This window comes from Chelonoidis abingdonii, chromosome 2 (assembly GCF_003597395.2).
Source record: "Chelonoidis abingdonii isolate Lonesome George chromosome 2, CheloAbing_2.0, whole genome shotgun sequence".
Classification (NCBI taxonomy): Eukaryota; Metazoa; Chordata; order Testudines; family Testudinidae; genus Chelonoidis; species Chelonoidis abingdonii.
The window spans coordinates 79,514,458-79,538,522 of NC_133770.1; the positions used below are offsets into that span (position 1 = coordinate 79,514,458).

Here is a 24,065-nt window from a genome sequence, read left to right on the forward strand (position 1 = left end):
ATATTGGTCCCTTCTGACCCTAAAGTCTATGAGTCTATGAAAGGTCAAATGCATTCTATAACTATCAATTCTGTCTACCTCTAGCGTTGCAAATCTCTAAATGAAGTTATTGCACTACTGTCCTCCAACTGTTTTTGTTTTTTTATGTATGTTTTACTCAGAGAGTAAGCAAAATACCTTTGTAAGTATTCATTTTAAACAGTGCTTTTGTCAAGGAAGTACAAATCTTAGTACTTATTGTCAAAGCCAAAGGTGTCTGCTTATAAATACAGCAGTACTTAATTTGTTACAGAAGCGCTGCAGTTATTCTAGAGCTCGTTGATATAACAGATGATTACAGTGAGTAGTGATAACCAGTCATCTTACAGTGTCACCCCATGTCATGGAAGAGCAGCTTTCAGGGTTGAATAAAATCAAACCTAAAATTGGAAAGCTAGCCAAGAGAAAATGAGTATTGATATTTTCTAATATATTAATGGAAATGTTAATCAGGTAGCTAAATTTAAAAATTCTCATCTTATAAACCAACCAAAATGCATGTTACTACAAAAATCCAATTACTGTGATTGCTTGTACAGCTGCTCTGCTTCTTCACTTTAATATTTTGCTGCACTTTTTGATATTTAATTTAAAATATATTTAAAACTAGTAAACTTAAATTTATAGCCCATCTATATTACATCTAAAATTGCATCAGGGTATATAGGTACAACATGGTAGTCCCGGAGCCCTATTACTGTGTGGTTAAAAGTTGTGTAGAAAGGGACTAACATCATCACTGTAAAATCCAGTTATGTGGTCATCGTTAGGTTTTATCTACACTACAGTTTGTTTATTTTTGTTATTTGTTCATTTTTATAGTGACCAAAAATGTGCTATGTACTTTACAATGCTAGTAGAAGGGCATGGTCCCTGCCTTGAAGAGCTTAAAATCTAATTTTAGATGTGATACTACAAATAAGAGAAACAATCATTAGGGGAGAGGGACGGATGAAAGTTACGACAGTTTCATTTAGTCATTCTGGCTTAAACATGTGTACATCTGCATGTTCACACAGAAGTTGGAGTTTGTATTTGGCTGGCCAAGGACAGCATTTTGGAAGGGTTCTAACAAACCTGTCCAATTTACCACTTGTGGGAGCTGAAGTGATTAGGCTTACCTTAAACTACTCAAGGGTACTAGTTTATTTCTGAGAGAAATGATGTAGTAAAATGGAGTATACAAAAGACTTGCTAATCATGGTTCAGATTACCCTTCCAATCCCCCTCCAGAGTCTGAAATTGGAGACTGAATATGTCAAGAGCAAGGACTATGTGGCTGTAAAGTATCCCTAACGCCTTCACATAGGCTTAAAACATTTAAATGTTCACCCGCAAATTGAAGCTTACTGGCAAGTGTAAAAAAAACCTGTATAGCTCCACTTCCCCAAGGTCAGACCCTATGCAATTTCAAGGAGAAAATCAAAGAAATGTAGGACTAGAAAGGACCTTGATTGGTCATCTAGTCCAGTCCACTGTGCTGAGATCGGATTAAGTATCTAGACTATCCCTGACAGGTATTTGTCTAACCTGTTCTTAAAAAGCACCAATGATGGAGATTTCACAGTCTCCCTACATAATTTGTTCCAGTGCTTAACTACCTGACAGGACATTTTTCCTAATATCTAATCTAAGACTTTCTTTCTGCAGTTTAAGCCCATTACTTGTCCTGTCCTCATTGGTTAAGGAGAATAGTTTACCAGTCTCCTCTTTATAACAACCTTTTATGTACTTGAAGACTGTTATCCTGTCCCCCCTCAGTCTTCTCTTCTCCAGACTACACAAACCCATTTTTTTCCCAATTTGTCCATATAGGTCATGTTTTCTAGACCTTTAATCATTTTTGCTGCTCTGCCTTGGACTTCCTCCACTTTGTCCACATGTTTCCTGAAGTGTGGTGTTTGGCACTGGACATAGTACTCCCGTTTGGTATCATCTGCAAACTTTATAAGAGAGCCCTCTGTGCCATTATCCAAATCTTTTATGAAGAGATTGAATAGACCCAGACCCATCACAGGTCCCTGCAGACCCCACTCAGTATACCCTTCCAGCTAGACTGAACCATTGATAACTACTCTCTGGGTATGCTTTTCCAACCAGTTGTGCGTCCACCTTATAGTTGGTTCATCTGGTCTGTATTTGTGTAGCTTGTTTATGGGAAGGTCTCGTGAGACAGTATCAAAAACCTTACTGAAGTCAAGATCTATCACGTCTCTTGCTTCCCTCTTATCCACAAGGCTTGTTATGCTGTCAAAGAAAGATATTAGATTGGGTTGACATAATTTGTTCTTGGCAAATCCATGTTGACTGTTACTTATCACCTTACTTTTTTTTAGGTGCTTATAAATTGATTGGTTATTTGCTCCATTGTGTCATGTACTATTGAAGAACGTTTAGTTGTAAAATTGTACATTTAACTTGTATTTTTAATTCATTAAAAGAAACAACCACACTACTTATATTTTAGACCTTATTTCCCTTCCTGGCTTCACTCTACTTTTTCTTTTGTATAGTTCAGGGGTAGCCAACCTGTGGCTCCGGAGCCACATGTGACTCTTCAGAAGTTAATATGCGGCTCCTTGTATAGGCTGGAGCTACAGATTCCAACTTTCCAAAGTGTTGGGGATGCTCACTGCTCAACCTCTGGCTCTGCCACAGGCCCTGCCCCCACTACACCCCTTTCTGCCCCATCCCCTGAGCCGGCAGTGCCCTCACTCCTCTCCCTTCTCCCCCCCCCCCCGAGCCTTTAATGCCACAAAGCAGCTGATGGGAGGGAGGGGAGACGTTGATTGGCGGGGCTGCCAGTAGGTGGAGGCGCTGGGAGCAGGGCCCGGGGGGCGGGGGCGGGGAGGCTTATGTGGGGCTGCTGATGTATTACTGTGAGTTCTTTGGCAATGTACTTGGTAATTCTGGTTCCTTCTCAGGCTCGAATTGGCCACCCCTGGTATAACTGAACATGGATGTTTTTCCTGTGATGTGTCTTCTGTTTTTCTCTCTTCTTCCTCCTCTTCCTTCTTCTCTTCACATTGTATTCTCTCTCTCCTATTTTTTTCTTTTCCCCTTGTCTATCTCTGTGTGTCTGTCTCTCTGAGAGAGTTTTTCCTAATTTACCCACTCACTCGCACATACAGCTATAGATTTGTTAGGAATTTAACTCTAGTATTTAGTAACGTATACTAAAATGAGTCTGTCACTGTTTGGGTACATGCAAGTGTGAAGTTACCATTTCCATTGCTTTCATCTGCTCTAGAGCAGTGGGGGGTGCTGTCCCCGGGCCCTTCTCAAAAACTCATCTTCATCCAGGGTGGATTTGATTTAAATTGCTATCACGAGAAAACTCATTTAATCATGGATATCTAGGTAAAAGTGATTCTTGTTGTTGTTATAACTTAATACGTATTCTTCACAACTCAGAGCTAGATGTAGGTTTCATTTTAGAAAGTACACACTATACATCTTTAAAGTGATTTTATTTTGAAAACTTTTCAGATTAGTTTTACAGTACTATCCAGAAAATGAATGATTGTTTGGTTATTTCATTTACCAAAGGTAATCGAAGCAGATATTTATGAAATCATTGAGAGGTGAACGATCTCCAGTTCAACAGGTTAATCATTAATGTTTGGAGGATTTTCTTCCCATGCTGTAGTAGAAGGAGAACATCACCAGACAGACATTTACATTGTTTTATTTAACTAAAACAACAATATTATGTATTCTGGATTTTTTCTTCAACAGCAAACATATAATATTTTAACATAACAAACATATGAATTTTTGAATTTAGTTAAACATTCAAGTTTTTTAAAATCAGGTGGTTTTTTTTGTGAAATTGTTTTTAACTAAAATAGTTAAATAAAATATTTTTTAAAAAAAATTAAATCGACTATGTCAGCCAGGTCAACCTGAGAAACTTAAAATATTGGCTTCTGCAGCTAACTCAGTTGTTTTCCTGTTTGTTCATAATCTGGAAAAGAAAAACAAGCTTTCCTGCTTTTTGAGGAAATGATTTCTCAATTTGGAATGAATTAGTCCAAACTGGGAAGAAAACATTCTTTCTGCACTGGCAGAAGGAGCTACTCCTGTTAAAAGTGAGATTATCACTTCAGTGGTCTCTGACTCCAAGTGTTTAAGTTCACTTGGTGTGGCTTTCTTTAAAACATCATCAGCAAACATATATTTTTTTGAATGATTCACCCTTAGCTCTGAAATTTATTATAGTTGGCAGTATGGAGAGATGATTGCTGGATGTCCATGTCATAGCCAACTCCTCCTCTTCAGAAGTTAAGGTTTGACCCTGGTACCGAGTATTGAGAATATTTGCAAGAAAATGAGCTGGAGATAGTGCTTGTCCCATTCATTTTTTTTAATGCTTGTAATTTAACTCTCTCATTGCATATCTCTTTTTAAGATCTCACTCAGTTCCTTCCAAATTTCAACAGCATCAGCAATAAAACAGCTATTTCCTTGCTTTTTGTTCAAGGCTACAGAAATAGGTTTCAGTGTATTCAGCATGTGTTCAACATTTCTGTTAAGCCAACTGTTGAGAACTTTGGCTGTGAGAGTGCCATCTATTTTTCCACTATTTTGTTCACAAACTGTCATCAGATTAGACCAGTTCTTGATATAGTGCTCAAAACAGTCCACTACTGAGTTCCATCGCACGTTCTGTGGGAGAGTTAGCTTGGTTCCTCCTACTTTTTTCAGAGCAACTGCTGCAAAGTGGTTGTTACGGAAGTATTTTACAATTTCAACAACATTAGCCTTTATTTCTGCAACACTGAAGTCTTTGGCTAGGAGGTGCATCAAATGAGCACTGCATCCGTATGTTATTAGCTTGGGACTGTCTTCACTCTCTTCTACATAATTTCTTCTCATCTTGGATACATTTGCAGCATTGTCTGTGACCAAGCTGCGTACTAGACATTTGATTTTTTTCCACAGTTTGTTATAGCTTTTACTGCTGCTACTTGTAAGTATTCTGATGTGTGTGCATTTCCATATCAGTTGTTTCTGTAAGGAAGACATTTCCTCCTTCTGTTGTCACACAAGCACATACACAGGATGGTTGTGGACATTGCTCCACCCATCAAGACTCAGATTAACAATTTCACCATCTAGACCTTTTGCACACTGCTCAATTTCTCTTTCATACACTTTATCCAGCAATTTGCCTGCAACATCTGCTCTGTTGGGTAGACTGTATCCTGGTCTTAATGAATGAACCATGTTAATGAAGTGAGGGTTCTCAATGAAACGGAAAGAAGAGTTACCTCTTTTTGTAATCTACTGGTTCTTATCACAAACTTTTCTATGGTTGTTTCTGGATGATGGAGATTTTTTTTTCCGTTTTGCTACAGGTGATATACTGTGGCTATGTGACATACATGATGTGACTGAAACGCTATCATTGGCAGATAACTCTGAAACTGTAGACGATGGTGATGTTAAAGGTGGATAATCTTGGGATTCCTGTATGTTGAGGATGGATTCTTCTAAACTAAATAAGTCAGTGCAGTTATTTTACTTATTACTACTACACTGCTCATTTAGCATTACTCACTGCATTCACTGACACTCAGTACTACTTTAAAGGTGAAATTGTAAAAGGAAGATCTGCCTATTTCAGCTATTTATTTTTTATCACAACTGCATCCAAAATGATAGTACTATAGAGTAACAATTATATTTTTTGCTCAAAGTGAGAATTCAAGAATAGTCCAGAAGGAAGACAGGCAGTCCTTAAGAAAGAAGTATGAAATAGAAAAGTTTACCAACCTGAAGATCCTGCATGTTCAGACATGTTCCTTTCATCATCTTCAATGCAGCTTCTTCCTGAGAAGGAACACTTCTCATGCTGTTGTTTCATTCAGGCAACCAGGCCTTGCATTTCTTTATTGCACTGTTTACATTTTGCATGCATGCCTGTCTTACCCGCAGGTAGAGAAACTTCATTAAAATATTCCCAAACTGGGTCTCTTTTACGGCCTGCTGCCATTATAGGCTTTCCTTTCTAGTGAAAGAATGGTACGGTAGATCTCAAATCAATGAAGGCTACACTCAGAAAGACCTCAAGACTTCTGGAATATGCTGCTCAAACAGTTTCACTTTTTTTTCTACTGCCTGTCTCTCCCTTCTCATATTTATCTCCAGACTTCTTTTCCTTGTCCAGATCTAGTCCGTCCCCAACAATCTTCTAGTCATTGAACTTTTTGAAACTTCGCACTTTTAGAGAGAGGTAAGGGATTGACTCTGTGTACACAAATTTGCAGAGGGACAGTAGGCTTGGGGTCTCTTATTTCTCACCTCTATATATTGTTTGTTTATTTTCAAACATTTTTGCTATTAATAAGCATGTTATCTCTGGAGACACAAATCCACAGTTTGAGAACTGCAAAACAAAGCATCTGTGATGGTATTTTCTAGACTGAGCACTGAGTCCCATTGGGTAGATAGAAAGATTAATCTATACAGAAGCCCCTGGAACCTCATAAGATTGGGTCCCTAATCCATGAACTATTGAAACTCATTTACAAAACTTTTCTTAAACATTACATGAATATATTGTCTCATACTATAGAATTAGAATTTATAATCCCTATTCCATAATGAGATATCTTTGAGCTATAATGTATCTTAATTAAAGCTATCTTTAGATAAAATTATTTTGGAGAAAAAAATCTATCAAAAAATCTGATTTAAATTAAAAAAAAAAAAAGATTTTTTTTAATCATTGATTTTTATCCACCCTGTTTCATCCTCTGTCTAGTAGGTATCTGGTAAATTTACAGCCTAATCCTATCCCCTTGCTGCTGTAAGGGAAAAGGAGTATTCTTTTTCTGTTCATTACTCCTCCAAAGTTTGTAGCTGCCAATGCAATGATGGTCTCCTACCATTTTACCCCTTTATTTGACTGTGGCTGTCTGGAAGGGTGGGTTGATTGTGTGTTTCCACTGTTCTCCCAGATTTCATTTTGAGTCCTCTTCCCCCATGAATAGCATCAGTGCCTGTCTCTGTTGCTCAGAGCTTTCCCGAATGGCAGGAGAGTATTGACCTTGCAGCCAATTTCACTGCTGTCCACTAGATTCTGAATAGTAGCAGTTAAAATCAACAAGACTGGTGTGTTTTTCTCTTCTTTTCTCTTTTGTCTTCGCTACAAAACTCGATTGTGTTAAAACATGACTGAAGGAGCTCTGCACTTACCTGAGTTCCAAAGCAGTTTAGCAGATCAGATCAGCAGAAAATGCTAATCTCTTCATGAATCATCCTCCAAGGATTTTGTCTTTCAGAGACTTTTTCAGAAGCGGGGCTTTCCCACTATAGACATATTCATGACCAGTCTAAGCAACAAATCTCATGTTTTGCTCCACAGGAGGAATGAGTCCAGGCTCCATCTCAGATTCATTTCTGATTCAGTGGAACAAGAATCAAATCTATGCATTTTCTCCCCAAGCATTTTAATCCCCAGAGTCCTTAGGAAATTATGACATGACAGGGCAGCAAGTTATGTTAATAGCCCTATTGTAGACACTGCAGTTTTGGTACTTAGAGATGATACACCTAAATCTTTCAACCACAATTCAAGCTGCTTGTCATTCTGGACATCATGTCACAGGATGAAGGTCTGATTTGACGCCCGGATCCAGAGTCTACATCTCACAGTTTGGATGTGCTCCTGTTCTGTGTACCATTTTCTATTAAGATTGCATTGTTGATGGCTGTTACTTCTGTCCAGAGTGAGCGAAAGTCAGGCATTCATGGTAGGGCCGCCTATGCCACTTCCCAGAAAGATAGTTTATTCTTCATTTTCATTCTAAACTTCTGCCTAAAGTGGGCGTAGACTTCTATTTAAATAATTTGATTCATTTAATTATTTCCAAGACCTTACTAGTCCCTGGCAGAGACTAAACTCCACGTATGGACATATTAAGAGCTATCTGTATTACCTCAGTAGGACAAAACTGTTCCACAGATCACACCTTTTGTACCTTTTGTAATAAATCCAGAGGGTGGATTTTTTCAACAGACTCTCAAAAGGGGTATCAGACTGTATTAGAATTTTGTTATGAACTGAATAAGTTGACCCCACCGTCTCATATCAAAGCACATTTTATTAGAATTCAGGCAACCTTTTCAGCCATTTCAAAAATCATCTCTTCTACTTGAAATCTGTAACGCTGCTACTTGGACCTCCATACATACATTTTAAGCTCATCATTCTCAAGTGTCAGCCTCTAGAACTGATTCAGCATTTGCACCTTGCACTAATTCACCATTTGCTGGCACTCACCAGAGAGACCGCTTCTTTTGCCTGTCTCCTAGAATGGGACCTACGTAGACAAATACTTAAAGAAAAAATCCTTACAAGCAGCACCACTACATGATGTTCAGCACTACTAACATAATAACTAAAGAGCTGTCTCAGTTCATTGAGAAGACGTGATCCCATGATGCCCTACCACCACCACCACCCCGCACACACACACATTCTTGTATGAAGTCTTTTGGCCTTGGACTGTGGTTCTCAACCTGTTTACCACTGTGGGCTCTATATGCAGCTCTCTGTGTTATGTGGGCCGCATCCACACAACGTATATACTACCTGTATGGCCCTGAGGATGTCACATGGACTTCAGCTGTGTGCTTCACTGGGCTGCAAGCAGCCCATGGGTTGGAAACCACTGGCCTAGGGACTTCTGTACTGATGAAGAAACTGAGTGTCTGTTGCAGCCATTCTGCCTTCAGTGCTGTCATCAGAGGGGCTCAAGTACATGCAGCTCATGTGCTCAACCTCAACAGTCACTACCGACCAAAAGAATCTATCTCCTGTGCCTGGGTCTCATGCACACTTAGCATGCAATCTGTGTGGGCAAAATATTTCAAAGAACCACAGTTACTGTAAGGTAACTAACCATTTTTTGTTTGAAATAAAATTAGACTATTTATTTGACAATGCCATCATTAGTTCATGATGTATAGCAGGGGTCTCAAACACACGGCCCATGGGGCTATTTCTTGTGGCCTGCCAAGTGGCCCATCCCCCCCGGCCTACCTCCAGGAGAGGGATTGCCCTCCTCGAGCCTCGCGCCACTCCCTGAAGCAACTGATATCGCATCCCTGCAGCGCGAGGGAGGAAGGAGAAGCAGAGGGCTCCATCCGTATGTTGCCCTGGCTTCTAGACACTGCCCCCTCCCTCCCCACAGCTCCCATTGGCTGGGAACGGGGAACCGTGGCCAATGGGAGCTTCGGGGGAGGTACCTTGAAGCGTGGCAAGCAGTGTGCAGAGCCCTGTGTCTCCCTCCCCCAGGGGCTGCAGGGACATGGTTCCAGCTATGTCCCGGAGTGGAGCAGGGCCGGGGCCAGCAGCCTGCCTGGCCCTGGTGTGTGCCGCTGCCACCCCAGAGCCCAAAGCCCTCCTGCACCCCACCCCCCAACTCTCTGCCCTAAGCCCCCTGCTGCATTACACAGCCCTTCTGCACCCCAATCCCCTTCCCTGAGCCCCCTGGCTGAACCCCAACCCCCTGCTCCACCCAGACTCCCTGCCCTGAGCCTCCTGCCCGAACCTCAACCCCCTGTCCTGAGCCCCCTGCTGCATCCCACATCCCTTCTGCACCCTGAGCCCACTGCCAGCACCTCAACTCCCTGCCCTGAACCTCTGCCACACCCCTCATGCACCCTCTGGGGGCAGGGAGGGGGCGGAGTTGGGGTCCGGACTTCAGGAAAGGGGTTGGAATGGAGGCAGGGAAGGGGTGGGAGGAGGCAGGGCCTCATGGAAGGGGTTGAGTGGTGGCAGGGCCAGGGGCAGTGGAGGAGGGGTGTCAGTGGTACGGCCCTCGGGCCACTGAACTAGCTCTCATGTGGCCCTCCTGGTCATTTGAGTTTGAGACCCCTGATGTACAGTATGTATAGCGTAACTTAGGAGCTTTAACCAGAAAGTTTTTGAATGCACAAATCTTGGACGGTTTTCATTTGTGAGGTTCTTGGGGGACAAGTAATGCCTTGGGTAAAAAAAATAGAAAGTGAGATGCCTGTAGTTAACCTGTTAAATCCATATGTAGCCTTTTAAATGGCCTGATTTTCCCACAACTCCCATTAGTGTATGTATCTCGCCAAAGTTCTTAAATTCTGTGAATAGTCATTGTTACAGTATAGGAATACTAAATATTGCAGTTTAGAAGAACGGTAGTATTCATATTCTGGTTTTCTGATCTACATACTGTATTTATAATGTTCTGCATGGCCACTCCCAACACTTACTGTACATCTTGTCAAGGTACAAAATTAATGTAATTATTGCTGTTCATTTCAACTATGAAATCTTGAAATGTGTATTTTTGTAAATTTTTATTTTATGACAGGAATCACAGTCCATTTTGGAAAGCTGGAGTTAGTTTATTTTATATGTCAGAAGTATATTAGGGAGAAGTGGAAAATTAAATTCTTCCATCCTAATGTTATAAATAAAAAGGAATTTCTTCACTAGTGTTCATTGGCAGTTGACAGTGCTCATTAAAGATTTAAGATTATACTCCCAAAGCAGAAAGTACAGATGTTAAAGTTCACTTTCCACTGAGGACAGTTGTGCATATTTAACAGTAGTTTGCACCACAAGGAGGAGGTTAATGGTTTTTGCCTATTTCATCCACTTAAGCAGTCTTGGAATTGTGGCACAATAAATATTAGCTGTCTTTTTTTAGCATCCAATTGAGGCTTTGTTAAAGGATTTCTAATCTAAACTATGTCAGTAAATATGTTATCAGCAACTCATTGGGAAAAAAAGACACGCTCTAGAACACCACCAGCCACTGGGATGTCCTATGCATTTTATGTCAGCTGTTTAGATTGTGAGCTTCTTGAGGTTGGGACCACGTCTTCCTTTTCATAATGTGCAATGCTGGGCATACTATTGACACTAATCAAATTAACGATAAACCTTTGCTGTGCTTAGATAAGAGACTAATTTTACAGGTATGGTGTTTTACATATCATATTAATGTTGACAGTTCAGAACTGAAGAATTAATATTTTTAGCAATCTAGTCAAATGAGAATAGTTTGAAGCTTATTAGAAATTAAAGGCTCGTCGCTTTATATGATTGAATCTTTCTAGGTCAGAAAGATTGATGTTTATGAATTTTCTTATATAAACATAGTTGGTTTCTTCTTATAGTACACAGTATCTTATCTGTGGGCTTATCCAATACAGTATCTTATTTATCCCATAGGAGTGTCTGTTGAAAATGTTATATTAAAAAAATCTGCTTACAACCTCACTTGACTGATGGTTGGCTCAGTAAATGTGAACCTGCAATCTGCTGATCTCTGTAACTGAATTTCAGTTTCTTGTGCTCCTTTGTCGTGTTGATTAAAAATCACTGATGGTGACATATGTTTAGATGTCTTTCAGATGCTAAAATTGTTTTCGAGTATGCAGGATCTTGAGTGCTCTTGCACTGTGTGGGTAAAATGCTAGTCTCATTCTGTTGACTCTGAGGGATATATGTGGTGTGAAATATTAAACTGAATAGGTAGACACTTGTGTAAGGGAGGGCTCCTTTTTCTTGTACTTTTAAGGTAATTAGGTCTTTGGCTACAGAAAATACATGCAAGAAACTTATTTTTAGAATTTTCTTTTATATTAAAATGGGGGATAACGTCCAGGCCAACAGACTGTAACATTGCTTACTGTTTATATGCAGAGTGCTGTTGGTAATGCTTTTCTCTATCTTGCCATATTATTTCATCTTGATGCTATAATTTGAAAGTTGGCAGTAGAGTAAATGCTAGCAATATACTTAATTTAAGAATGAAGGATTGACAAATAAATTCTGCCATGATCTGAAGCCAGTTTTTCCAGTATCCTAAGTGGTCTGTCTATAATGGATAATCTGTTGATTCATTACATTTAAAGATTTGATTACTTGCATGGTGCAGAGATTAGAGTAAAGTTGAAAATGAGAGAATGTCTAACACGTTTTAATATAAGCTTTTAAAAGTGGGGGGAGGCACATTTTGCATGGTGTGTTTAAACGCCGGTTTTAAATCTGCAAGCAATGTTATAGTGGATAAATGGGAAAAATATAACTTTGGGCCGCTTGATTCTGAACTGTATTTAGGTCCAAAATTGAATGCTGTATTTATTTCTTTTACACATACGGGTCTTGACACTTGACCCAGATATTGATTTATAATAACTATTTCCTAGGTTATGGAAAGAAGTGAGATTAGCTGCTGTTGCTATCGAGTAATTGAAGTTAGTATTCTAAATTTCTCTTTACTTTTTTAGGTTTAACTATAGAGCAACACATCACCTTGCATCCCATGGGTTTTATGAATTTTTAAATTGGTTTGATGAAAGAGCATGGTATCCACTGGGAAGAATAGTAGGTGGAACTGTAAGTATGAGAATGATCACTTCTTGGTGAATTTAAAAAATTCAGGATAACTACAAGTAAAATTACTACATGGGTTAAAGGAGAAACTGAATGTAATGTGCTCTTAATTGCCGTAATAGCTACGATAAGAATTTCAGTTACTACTAATACAATGTCAGCTTTATACCTCTAGTACAGACAATTTACTGTCAATCAGTAGCCAAACCTGAGTAGTATATGCTTATATGTCAATTTTCAGTAGCAGTAATGGAGACTATTATTACTCGTTCGCAATCCTGTTGTCTTGTTGTAGCATGTATCATTACAGACCTACCTCTTTGATGTAATAGATGACTATGCATTTTTCAATTGAAGCCAAAAGTAATGCTTGGCTTTTTCATGTTTATAGCCAAAGTTTAGATCTATTATTTTTTTTAAGTGGATGTTTGAGTCTGTAGAAAATGATATTGGTCTGCACTAGGCAAATACTTTTCTTTTAGATTTAAAATAATGAGGGAACTGTAAAGATTTTCTAAGGAATATAAAAAATAAATGAGAAAATTAATGTGGATGCAAAGTGCTAAACAGCAAGGATAGAAAAAAAATTAAATGACATCAAATTGTGGTACAATGAAATGTCATTGATTTAAGGAAGACTGAGATCAGAAACGTGTAAAGAGTTCTAAGGACAGGCAAATGTGTTGAAAACCCATAGAAGCACCTTTTCTTCAGTAATAAGAGAATAAATACCATTTAAGTGAGTTTACAGAGTGTTATGCAATAAATTAAATGGTGATTTGATTTTTAAACAAAACCAGCTCTATAAAACTTTTGGAAATCCTTGTTAAAATGGATTAAAAATATAATTTCATCTTTAATTTCTGGCGTATTTCAGAAGATCTCTTAACATATTTGATGTTTTTTGTTTAACTTCAGAGTTTCACCTCTGCAACTAAGTCTTGGAGATATTTAAGGGAATACCCATGTTAAAGTTTAATTCAACAGAAATGTATTACTTATACGCTGAAACCTGTCGTTACTTATATTCTTTTTGCAAGGCAGTTAAGGCATTTGAAGTTTTTTAATGTTCTAGTATAATGTATAGGCACCATGGTTTCATTGAACTCCTAATATTGTAGAGTAAAATTGTTACTTACAATGTTTTATCATTATCTGAAATCACATAGTAGATATAGTGGATATTAGATTCAACAGACTCATGTAAATCTGTGCTACGCTTCCATGGAGGTCATCTTAATTCTGTTCAATTTTTTTAAAAATATTTCATAGGCAAAGTTTCCTACTGTTTAAAATACTTTGCACTTAAATGTATAAAATAGTATCCATCTGAGGGTGGGTGGATAGGTTGTTTGTTTACAGGCAGTGACTTAATCATAGCTTACATTTCAGAATTTTGCAAATATCTCCCATTTTACAGGTGTGGGAAATGGAAGCACTGCAAGATTAAACAATTTAGCAGAAGTCACATGGGACGCCTATGATAGAACTAGGAATTTAGAACTGTTTGAAAAATTACAAAAATTTAAAAAAACGGTACATAAAGTTTCTGGGAAATGTTTCAATTTTGCATCACTTTCAGATGGCTTGAAATTTTCTGACTAGCTTTACTAGAAATAGAACATACGTCTCTTGGTCTTGTGCCTGACCTACAAGATCATCTTCCTTATAACAACTTCCAGGGTAGATACAATTTGAATCTGTATGTGTTGCTTCATCATTTATTTGGAAGAAATGGTTTCTTGCACATGTTGTCAACAATCATTTAATATAATTTAAAGTGTGGCAGATTGCCTTAAGTTGTTGTATCAGATATGTTGAAAGCAGTGTTAGAGTAATTCTGTTTTTCTCTGCATGTGACTGGCATCAACCAAGAAATAAGTAACTTTTGTTGTGTGCAAATAGATTTACAATCAACCCTTTCTGCAATCCTGAAATATTATAATTTGATTTTCTTTCTCTTTTCTTCTAGGTCTACCCTGGGTTGATGGTGACAGCAGGCCTTATACATTGGATTTTAAATATGCTAAATGTCACAGTCCACATAAGAGATGTATGCGTATTCCTAGCACCAGTTTTTAGCGGCCTTACATCTATTTCTACTTTTCTGCTCACCAGAGAACTGTGGAACCAAGGAGCAGGGCTTTTAGCTGCCTGTTTTATTGCTATAGTTCCAGGTTACATATCTCGATCAGTAGCAGGATCCTTTGACAATGAAGGCATAGCCATTTTTGCACTGCAGTTCACGTACTATTTGTGGGTAAGTAATTGCTCAGATTCACTATTTTTTTCTATTCTCCTGACCTTACTCCTGGCCTTTGCCTTAGGATCCAATTTTGGATCCTTAGAATTTTTGTCTTCCTTCTATAATTCTCATTGCCTTCTAGAATAGGTTTAGAGAAATATTGGACAGGCACCCAAAAGTAACATATGAACATCTGCCACACTGTTGCTCCTCAGTTTGACCAGTCAGCCCGTCATGCTACTTTTCAAGGGATATTCTCTAACAATAAAGGGTTTACGTTTTCAGCTCAAACAGTGGTTTTCTTGTATTTGATTCTGTGGCTGTGTGTGAAGTGATGAAAATAGAGTTAAGTTAGCATTTTTCAGTCTGCTTGCTAGCATGGCTTGAACACATTCCTGTATCATCGCATGACAAAAAGACGCAGGGGCAGGATTAAGCTTCTTGTTTTTTCGGGGCTGTTGTAAGTAATCTGAGAAGTTCTGCATAGCAAATACAACTGAACACAAATTAAACAATGAGGGGCAGAGCCAGACAAACAGGGTCCACATTAATAGCCTTGTGCTTTTGATACAGCGCAAATATTGTTCTAGTCTCTCATGCAATTAAACCAGAGCTAACCAGAGTCATTATATTTTATAAAGCATAGCATTGTGTTGTATTGCAGGGTGGTTCAGCGGATAACTTACTGAGTTAATTTAGCCACACTGCTTTGGGGCATGAAAATAGAGCCAATGGTTATTGTGATTCACACAATTCACAATTGCTATTCTGTAAATGAAAGTCTTTATGTACTACAGAATAAACAGAACAAAATAGGAGAGCAGTGTTTTATTGTATGTTGGAGGGACACTTTGAGGGTTGTATACCCATCAACTAAACTGCAACTCAGTGTGCAGTTTAATTCAACAATATAGTGTACATTTTGTTATAGTATAAAAATGAGAACACACAATCTCAAGATACAGAATATCTCAGAATCTATTGCCCTAGAACTATTTCCTGTCCAATCACTTGTTCAGGCATCCCCCTCATGAAAAGTTGCTAAACAGTACTGTTAACAAAAAAAAAAGTGAGAGAGCACAAGAGAGAGAGAAATTTAAAGGAACTTATCCCCAATTTTTGAGTCTGCAGACAGCCAGAAAAGTAGTTCTGTGAGATGTGAATTGATTCTATTAGTTTTGAAGTCTAATTATAATTTAAATGTCAACAATAAGGACTTATCTACATGCTAAAATTTACTGGAATAATTATTCTGCTATGCATGCATCTAACGAAGTGGGTAGTCACGCACGAAAGCTCATGCTCCAATACGTCTGTTCGTCTATAAGGTGCCACAGGACTCTTTGCTGCTTTTTCTGCTATACTTAACTCAGTCAGAATAATAACTTTTTCTTTTGAAAAAAAGTAATTATTTTTATTCTGGAATAGTGTCCACACAACGACTTTTACCTGCATAACTGTAGTGGAATAATTATTCTGCTCTAGCTACGTTGGAAAATTTCCCCATGTAGACAAGCCATAAGTCATTGCTGGTGATCTTAGTACAAACAGTAGGCTGACTTCTTTTGTTATTGTTGAAGTAGTAAATATTGTGGCAGGTTGCAGTGAGGAACTGCTTGCTCCCAACCATTGCTGGGGTAAGGAACAAAAAATTCACGCATCTCCCCCCAAACTTAGTCAATCTCTACTCTTACTCACAAGGGAGAGGGAAAGAGGAGGTGTAGTACCAAAACACAAACCCATCTTTTGCAATTTCATGAGCCAAAACCCCAGGTATTCCTTATCTGCTGTCGAAACATCCAGCTTTACCCAACACCCAGCAGTGTAATAATTCATCAAAATGAAAATCTACACAATGTTGAGAATCTTAAATTTGGAAGCACAGAAAAATATGTAGTTATTTATCAAAGTAAATAATAAAGACTACTGGACTGGTAAAGCAGTAGTAATCCACAACTGAGGTTTACTGTACTATAAAGGATACAGAGCCTTCCCACCAACCCCTAAAAGAGAATCGATCAGTGATTGTTACCATAGATTCAAAATATTGTATTGTATTAAGAAATATTTTGACAGCCCAACAAATTGTCATGGACTCTCACAGTCAAAATGGGTTCTTTACATCTAGCACATCATCTGTAAGTCAGATCATACTCTCAACACCTGTGGAACCCCATTGTCTTCAAAAAGTGAGTTTTCAAAGTTATTTTTCAGAATAGAACAGCACTTACCCTAATAATATGATACAAGGTCTGATAGAGCAGCGGTGGTGAGAGTTGTGATGGTCATCATCCAGAGGAGTGGCCATATGCTCCATGTTTACACCAGTCTTCAAGTAGCACAAAGATGCTGCAACTACTATTCTGCCTCAGAGGTTGAAGTACTTAATGCAGTGGTTCTCAACCTGTAGCCTGCAGCCCGCTTGCAGCCCAGTCAGCACACACCTGAGGCCTATGTGACATCCTCAGGGCTATATAGGCAGTATATATATTGTGTGGATGCAGCCCACATAACACACCGAGAGCTGCATATATGGGCCCACAATGGTAAATAGAATGACAACCACTGAACTAGTGTGTCATGTCCTAGCACCAATTTGAATGAAAAGTTGGATATAGGCTATTATGGTTGATTGGCCTTATGCAGGTGAACCGAATTGCCCTGTTGCTTTATTTTATGGAAGATGTCTTTCTGAACTACATCCATGAATTTTGAAGGTGGGCAGTTATTCCTAAAATACAAACTGATTGTGGGAGTCTTTTTGCTTTAACCCATACTTTTCATAAAAGGGCACATTTTTTGGCTTGGGTGACAGAATTTTGTAATGCTATTTTTAATTGCTTTGTCTAATATTGTAACTTGTAATTCTTGAATACTTGATTTTTTTTAAAGGTGAAGTCTGTGAAAACTGGGTCAGTCTTTTGGACAATATGCTGCTGTCTATCTTACTTTTATATGGTAAGCCTTTTATTTGTATGTTAACTAAGCTGTTTCTGTTCAATCCAGTTGAATGGAAACAAGTTTTGGTTTTGAATTTTTTAAACTAACATACAGCTGCTTCTGCTGGCCTAATTAAGTCAGAGAAGAGGGCAGATGTGTACGTTTCTGCTCAGAACCTTTTGTAAAAATTTGTTTTCTCTGGGAAATAAATTTTCCCTTGTATGAATAGGCCAGGAATATTTAAGTGGAACAGACAGATTCCTTTGGTGATGGTGTTGGGGGGTGTGGGGGGGCTCAAATGGAGTAGAGATGATCTGATCTCATTCGGAATGAATTGATGGATCTTGGGTGGGGCTAAGTGTATCTAGTTTATTGAAGAAAAGTTTAAGAAGTGATTTGATCACCACTTGGAAGTTTGTACACTGGGAGAAGGTAACTGTATACTAGAAGGTTAATTGATGTAGCAAACAAAAGCGTATAGCAGGATCTAAGGGCTGGAAGTTGAAGCTAGAAAAAATTAAAGTTGGAAATAAGGTACACATTTTTAAGTGAGAATAATTAACCATTAGCCTAGCACAGCTTACCAGCTTTCCCATGCATCTGACGAAGTGGGTATTCACCCACAAAAGCTTATGCTCCAATACATCTGTTAGTCTTAAAGGTGCCACAGAACACTCTGTTGCTTTTTACAGATCCAAACTAACACAACTACCCCTCTGATACTTACCAAGGGATGTGATCTTCCATCACTTGAAGTCTTTACATTAAGACTGCATGTCTATTTAAAAGAAATGCTTTAGTTGAACTAAAAGTTGTTGATTCAGTGCAAGAATTCCTGGGTGAAATGCAAGAAGCTGTGTTATGCAAGAGCTCTGATGAGATGATCATAATGGTCCTTTTTGGCCTTAAAATCTATGAATCTGTGAAGATGGGAATTTCTGCAAGATGTGGGGGGAATCAGAAGGAAGTCTGCTAGCAAAAAGGATAGCATCAGAAATGAGGATAGCTTCAACTGATTGAGTTCTTTTGTGCGAAAGACTGACCTTTTTACAAAATGGGTTGACTCAAGTGGGACAAGATTTTGTGGTGGGAAGGATTTCTTGGAGAATGATGGGTAAATTCCTCCAGGTAGAATAGGGTGGGAATCGGAGCCTGCTAGAGGGGGGAAAAGGTCGATTGGAAAAATTATTTATGTAGCACTAGAGATGTACATAGCAGCTCAAGCTTATACAAAAGGATCTCTGTCCAGAGGAGCTTACATTTTAAACTAACGAATACTAAAATAGCAATAGGACTGTGATTGGGATTTGTGTGTGAATACAGTATCTAGGGTCACTCCTGGGGGCATTCTGTGCCTAAAAATTCTGCGCACAATATTTTAAAATTCTACAAACTTTGTCAAAATAACCCTACATAATCACACCAGTTTCAATTATTTTGGTAATTTATTTCAAAATACCTGTTAGCAACTATGTCTGTAACAATACAGACATACACAAAAATTCCCCCAGGAGTAGAGAGTTAAAGAAACCCCTATGACAACCTAGTTCCAGTTTCTCTGCCCCCCCCCAACCCCAAGCCTTTCAGGGGCCAAACACCCACAATCCCTCCTCACCCCCCAAGCCCAGCCACGGGGCCCCTCGGCCCAGATACCTGCACCCCCTCCGCCCCCCAGAAGCCATCCACAGGGGCTCCCCTTGCCCAGATAAGCCACACCCCCATGCCCCCTGAGCCCAGCCATGGCTCCCCCAGCCAGATACCCGTCCCCTTCCCCTGCAGAGCCCAGGAATCCAGAGGGAGAAACAGCCTGATGCTTGGTCCCAGTCTTGTATGGAGTTTTCTAAGTGCCTCCCTCTCCTTCCCTCAGTTGCCAGGCACCCTCTAGCTCCCTGTCTCCCCCTAGCAGTGTCTTCTAAGTGTGAGCTGGGCTCTGCCAGGTCCAGTGGCCTTTAGTGGCAGCCAGCAGTACTGCAGCCCATTTCTGTGGAGGAAAGGTAATTCTGCATGCACAACGTTAATTTCTGCAAGATTGTGCAGTGGCACAGAATTCCCCAAGGAGTACAGAGTGCAGCCTGAACACCTTTTAACACCCCCCCCCCCCCACACAACTGAATACTGGCTGTAAGCCTTTTCTTTTACATTGCATTGTCCTATAAAGCACATTTATTTCATATTATGGTAGAGTGGTTGTGAAACCACACATAAGGGTGTGTTACATATTTCTGTTCTGATATACAATCATGTACAAATTGGTCCTGGGTTTGTTATGCTTGTATAGTATAGACTTTCTACTGCACCCACGTATTCTGATGGGAGATCCTTTTAAAAATGACTATTTGCAAAATTTAGTCAAATAACAAAAGAAGTGGTAATATATTTTTACTGCTGGAAATCATGAGAGAGATTCTGAGATTCATCATGAGTTTCTGCCAGTGTTACTTGTTGAGTAGCGTCTTTGGGGTGGTCTACACGGGGGGGGGTGGAATCGATCTAAGATACACAACTTCAGCTACGTGAATAGCGTAGCTGAAGTCGAAGTATCTTAGATCGAGTTACCTACCGTCCTCATGGCGCGTGATCGACATCTGCGGCTCCCCCTGTCGACTCCGCTACCGCTGTTCGCGTTGGTGGAGTTCCAGAGTCGACAGGAGCTCGTTCGGGGTCGATATACCGCGTCTAGATGAGACGTGATACATCGATCCCTGAGAAATCGATTGCTACCTGCCAATATGGCCCGTAGTGAAGATGTACCCCCAGTGTCAGACACAAATTGAGGGGAAAAAAAAAGGACTGTGTGCAAAGCAGAACACCCCATATCACATCAAAGTATCAGAATCCCTAGCTGTATCTACCCATGAATGTCACAATGCCTGAGTTGAACTAGAGGGTATATTGCATATTTTTCCTTTGTTTTAAGGGACAGAGTAAACTAATTAAGTGCTAAAATTTGGCCAGGGTTTAAGATTAATAGTAAGAATAAAGTTCCTTCATTTTCAGGGAAAGTACTTGCATTATCTCTTGTGGTGATTCTTTGCAATATAGCTGTTCCATTTGTGGAAGAATTAATGAGACCTTTAGTTGCTGCTGAGGTTTTAATCAAGTTTGTTATATGCGTTTTTTCCCCCAGATCAGTCTTTAGGACTGGACATAAATGTATCCTCCAATGTAATATTATCTTTCTAATGAAATCAGTGTTCCTTAAACTATTAGCTGAGAATTAAATGGTAAAAATTGCAATTTTGGGGTAGTAAACTTCATTCTGCATTGCAAAAATCAAAGAAGTAGCTCATTTGAAAAGAGGAATAGCTACTGCATTGACTGAAAAGTTATGCATGTATTTGCAAACTGACTGGCCATATTTATCTCAATTAAAGTTTATGTAATGACTAGCTCACTGTTAATGTGACCCACAGAAGTGTCTTTTAAAAAGTAACTTTTTTAATTCTTGCTCTCAAGCTCTATTATTATTATTTGTATTTATTATTAGCATTTATTTGATACCCATCACAATGGCTTTGGATGTCTTTCCATAGTGATGACTGTATTTTAAATACCAAATTTTGCATTGAGACAGTCTTAATCGGGCGTGCTCTCTTGCAGCCTGTGGCTTTATCGCTCCACTAGGAATCCAGGATTTAATTAGTTGAGAAAAACTGGTCAAAGAGGTACATCTTGAGCTCTTTTTAATTTGGGCTTTTAACTATCTTTCCTTAGACAGCAAATTTTAGAGGAACAAGCTGATTGGGAGAGCTTTGCCACCAGCATTCACAAACCTTCACCTTTGTAGCTGTTATGATCTTCAATCATGCACTTGTTCTCCCTCCACCCCACGCCAGTTGTCATCTAAAAAGTCTCATATAAAACCTATATTGGAATAAAGAAAAAAAATTGTGAATGTAATGATACTACTGTATTAATAAGTAGTACATAAATAGAATCTGATAATGTACAGGTCTTTCTCAAGTTATATTTAAATGATCTAATTTACAGTTTAATTTCCCATAGGTCTCTGCGTGGGGTGGTTATGTTTTCATCATCAACCTTATTCCACTGCATGTGTTTGTGCTCCTGTTGATGCAGAGATACAGCAGGAGGGTCTACATAGGTAAGTGTTCTGACTCTCTAAAAATCAATTATTTGAGAAGTGGTTTCTATTCTCTTCTTACTGAACAATCAGTTCTGTTTGGGAGGCATAAAATACAGGAATGTGAAATTAATAATTTAACTTACATCTTTTACACTAAATGGGAAATTAATAATTTCATATCAAGTCTTAGTCATGTGCTGAATAGCCATTAGCTTCTTGTTTACAAAATAAAAAAGATACAGATGTGATACATGTTTAGTTCATGTTGTTTCAAAACTCTCAAGTGTGTATTTCCTAGATAGTTTTTTTTCCTTTTAGTATTCCATGTGGGAAAGGGAAATTCACTGAATCTTCACTGAGTTGTTTAATATTTTTAAAATTCCTTAATACACAGGTTTCATATTTCTGTACTTTCTGTATGATTTAATTGCAGCTTTATAAAAGCTATCCAGTAAAAAAAATGAAAAACTCATCTATAATATGCTGTCTCAGATAACAAGAGACAGAGCAGCATAACATACAAGTGTGTCTGTTCAAATAAAATGTTGTGTACTGCCAAGACTTTCAAAAGTGACCAATGATTTTTAGCTGCCCAACTTAACACACTTAAAGGGTGTTCAATCTGCATCTGAAGCTAATCTTCAATAAGTATTGAGCATCTACTCTCTGAAAATAAGGACCCTCAGGTAGCTCAAATTAAACACCTAAAATGGAAAAGGAACTGAAGCGGACCCATTATAAAATATAGGAAGAGCTGTTTCCCATATACAACTTCACATAGAAGCCATTTTTTTCTTTTATTAATCTTGGGATAATTTTAGTTTATCAGCAAATTTAAGATCTAAAGAGCAGTTTAGAGTGGTGGTGAGGGTAGAAGCTTCCTGTAAATGGGGTGGGTGGAGGGAAAGCAAGGGGAGCTACTGTGACTGCGGGAAACAGTCAGCTCCAGACACAGAAGGCATATCCTGGTAGTTCCTACTGCCATTCCTATGGCACTTCCTTGCCTACTGACTGCTGTGCTCCACATACACCCCTTCCTCCTCCCTCCATCTCCCCAGTCCCACACCTGGCTGGTGCATTGATGTCCCCCACCACCACCCAGATGTTGTCCTATCTCCTGGGGAGGCTGGAAGGCAGGACTCATCTGGGCCGGGGAATCCTACCTGCTTCTCAGCAGCCAGCCTGATCTCATGCGCCATATTCAGTGGCTCCTCTAGCCCTTCTTCCAAGTCCCACTCTTGTTTTTCTCCCCAACTCTATCACCACTCATGTGCTGGACCAGAGCTGGGTCCCGTTGTCTGGGGATGGAAAACACTGGGTGTGCAGAAATATAGATCCATCCCTCCAGTATTTCCTTTGTGCGGATATAGCTCTGCCCTCTTTTCCCCCTTCTGCCCCTGGCTTGGAGTCTGTCAAATCCAAAGGAATCCTTCAGAATGCACTGAATTCAGAGGAGGCCCTTTTCATCACTTTAAAGGATGTGTAAAAAGTGTTTAGTGAGTATTTAATTTATCTGCTTGGCATTTTTATGATGTTTTTATATAAATCACTGACAGAACTAACAAATGTATATACATTGGTCATGATGAAAGTGTTTTCATGGTTTGTCATTGAGCAATAAATATTGAAACTCTGCAAAAGCTTAAAATGTAGTCAGAAGGTTGTAAAATTGTATGCTCCTTGGGGCAGGGATTCTTCATGCATACAGTTTCTAGCACACTTTGTTCTAACAGAATAGAAATCAATAAATCAATACATTTTCAGTGAAGAATTAAAAAAAAAATACATCATTATACATTCTATGCAGCTTGAATTTTTTTACATTGTTGTATTCATAGATATAGCAGGATGGATTCATTTAAATCAAAGTAGATTTAAATCACCAAGCAGAAAACCTTGATTTAGATAATTAATTGAGTCTCATTAGCTGCTATAATTTGGTGATAGTTTTTGCTAGCCAAGAGGATACACTGTTTATACATATTTATTTAAGAAGTTATGTAGCGTAATATATTTATTCAGATTATTAATTATTACATATTTTTATTATGTTAGAAAGTGGAGAATGACACTTTTTATTTACTAGATTCATTTTTTACTCCTGGTTTGTGTCAAGCGGCATTTGGATAAAACTTGGAAGTCAATTAAAAATGCATAAAAACAGCATTTTAAAATTGTTTTTCATTAGTTAAATAAACTTGTATTAAATGTGCAGGATACATAGGGGAAGAAAATTAAGTTTATCATGTTTTGCATTTAAAAATAGCTAATTCATTATTAGTAATTGTTAGTGAATTGAACTACCATATATACTCGTTCATTGGCCTTTTCGTTTATAAGGCGACTCCCCAAAATGGATAGGT

At 38.7% G+C, this 24,065-nt stretch overlaps 1 protein-coding gene across 1 annotated transcript in view; it reads left to right on the top strand.

The window, feature by feature from the left end:
- Window positions 1-24,065, top strand: part of STT3B (STT3 oligosaccharyltransferase complex catalytic subunit B) — a 92,763-nt gene that overhangs the window by 26,018 nt on the left and 42,680 nt on the right. The window contains exons 2-5 of the mRNA XM_032784155.2: window positions 12,325-12,433; window positions 14,403-14,690; window positions 17,568-17,633; window positions 21,621-21,720. Coding sequence (XP_032640046.1) covers window positions 12,325-12,433; window positions 14,403-14,690; window positions 17,568-17,633; window positions 21,621-21,720 — 563 coding nt within the window. The remainder of the gene's footprint in view (window positions 1-12,324; window positions 12,434-14,402; window positions 14,691-17,567; window positions 17,634-21,620; window positions 21,721-24,065) is intronic.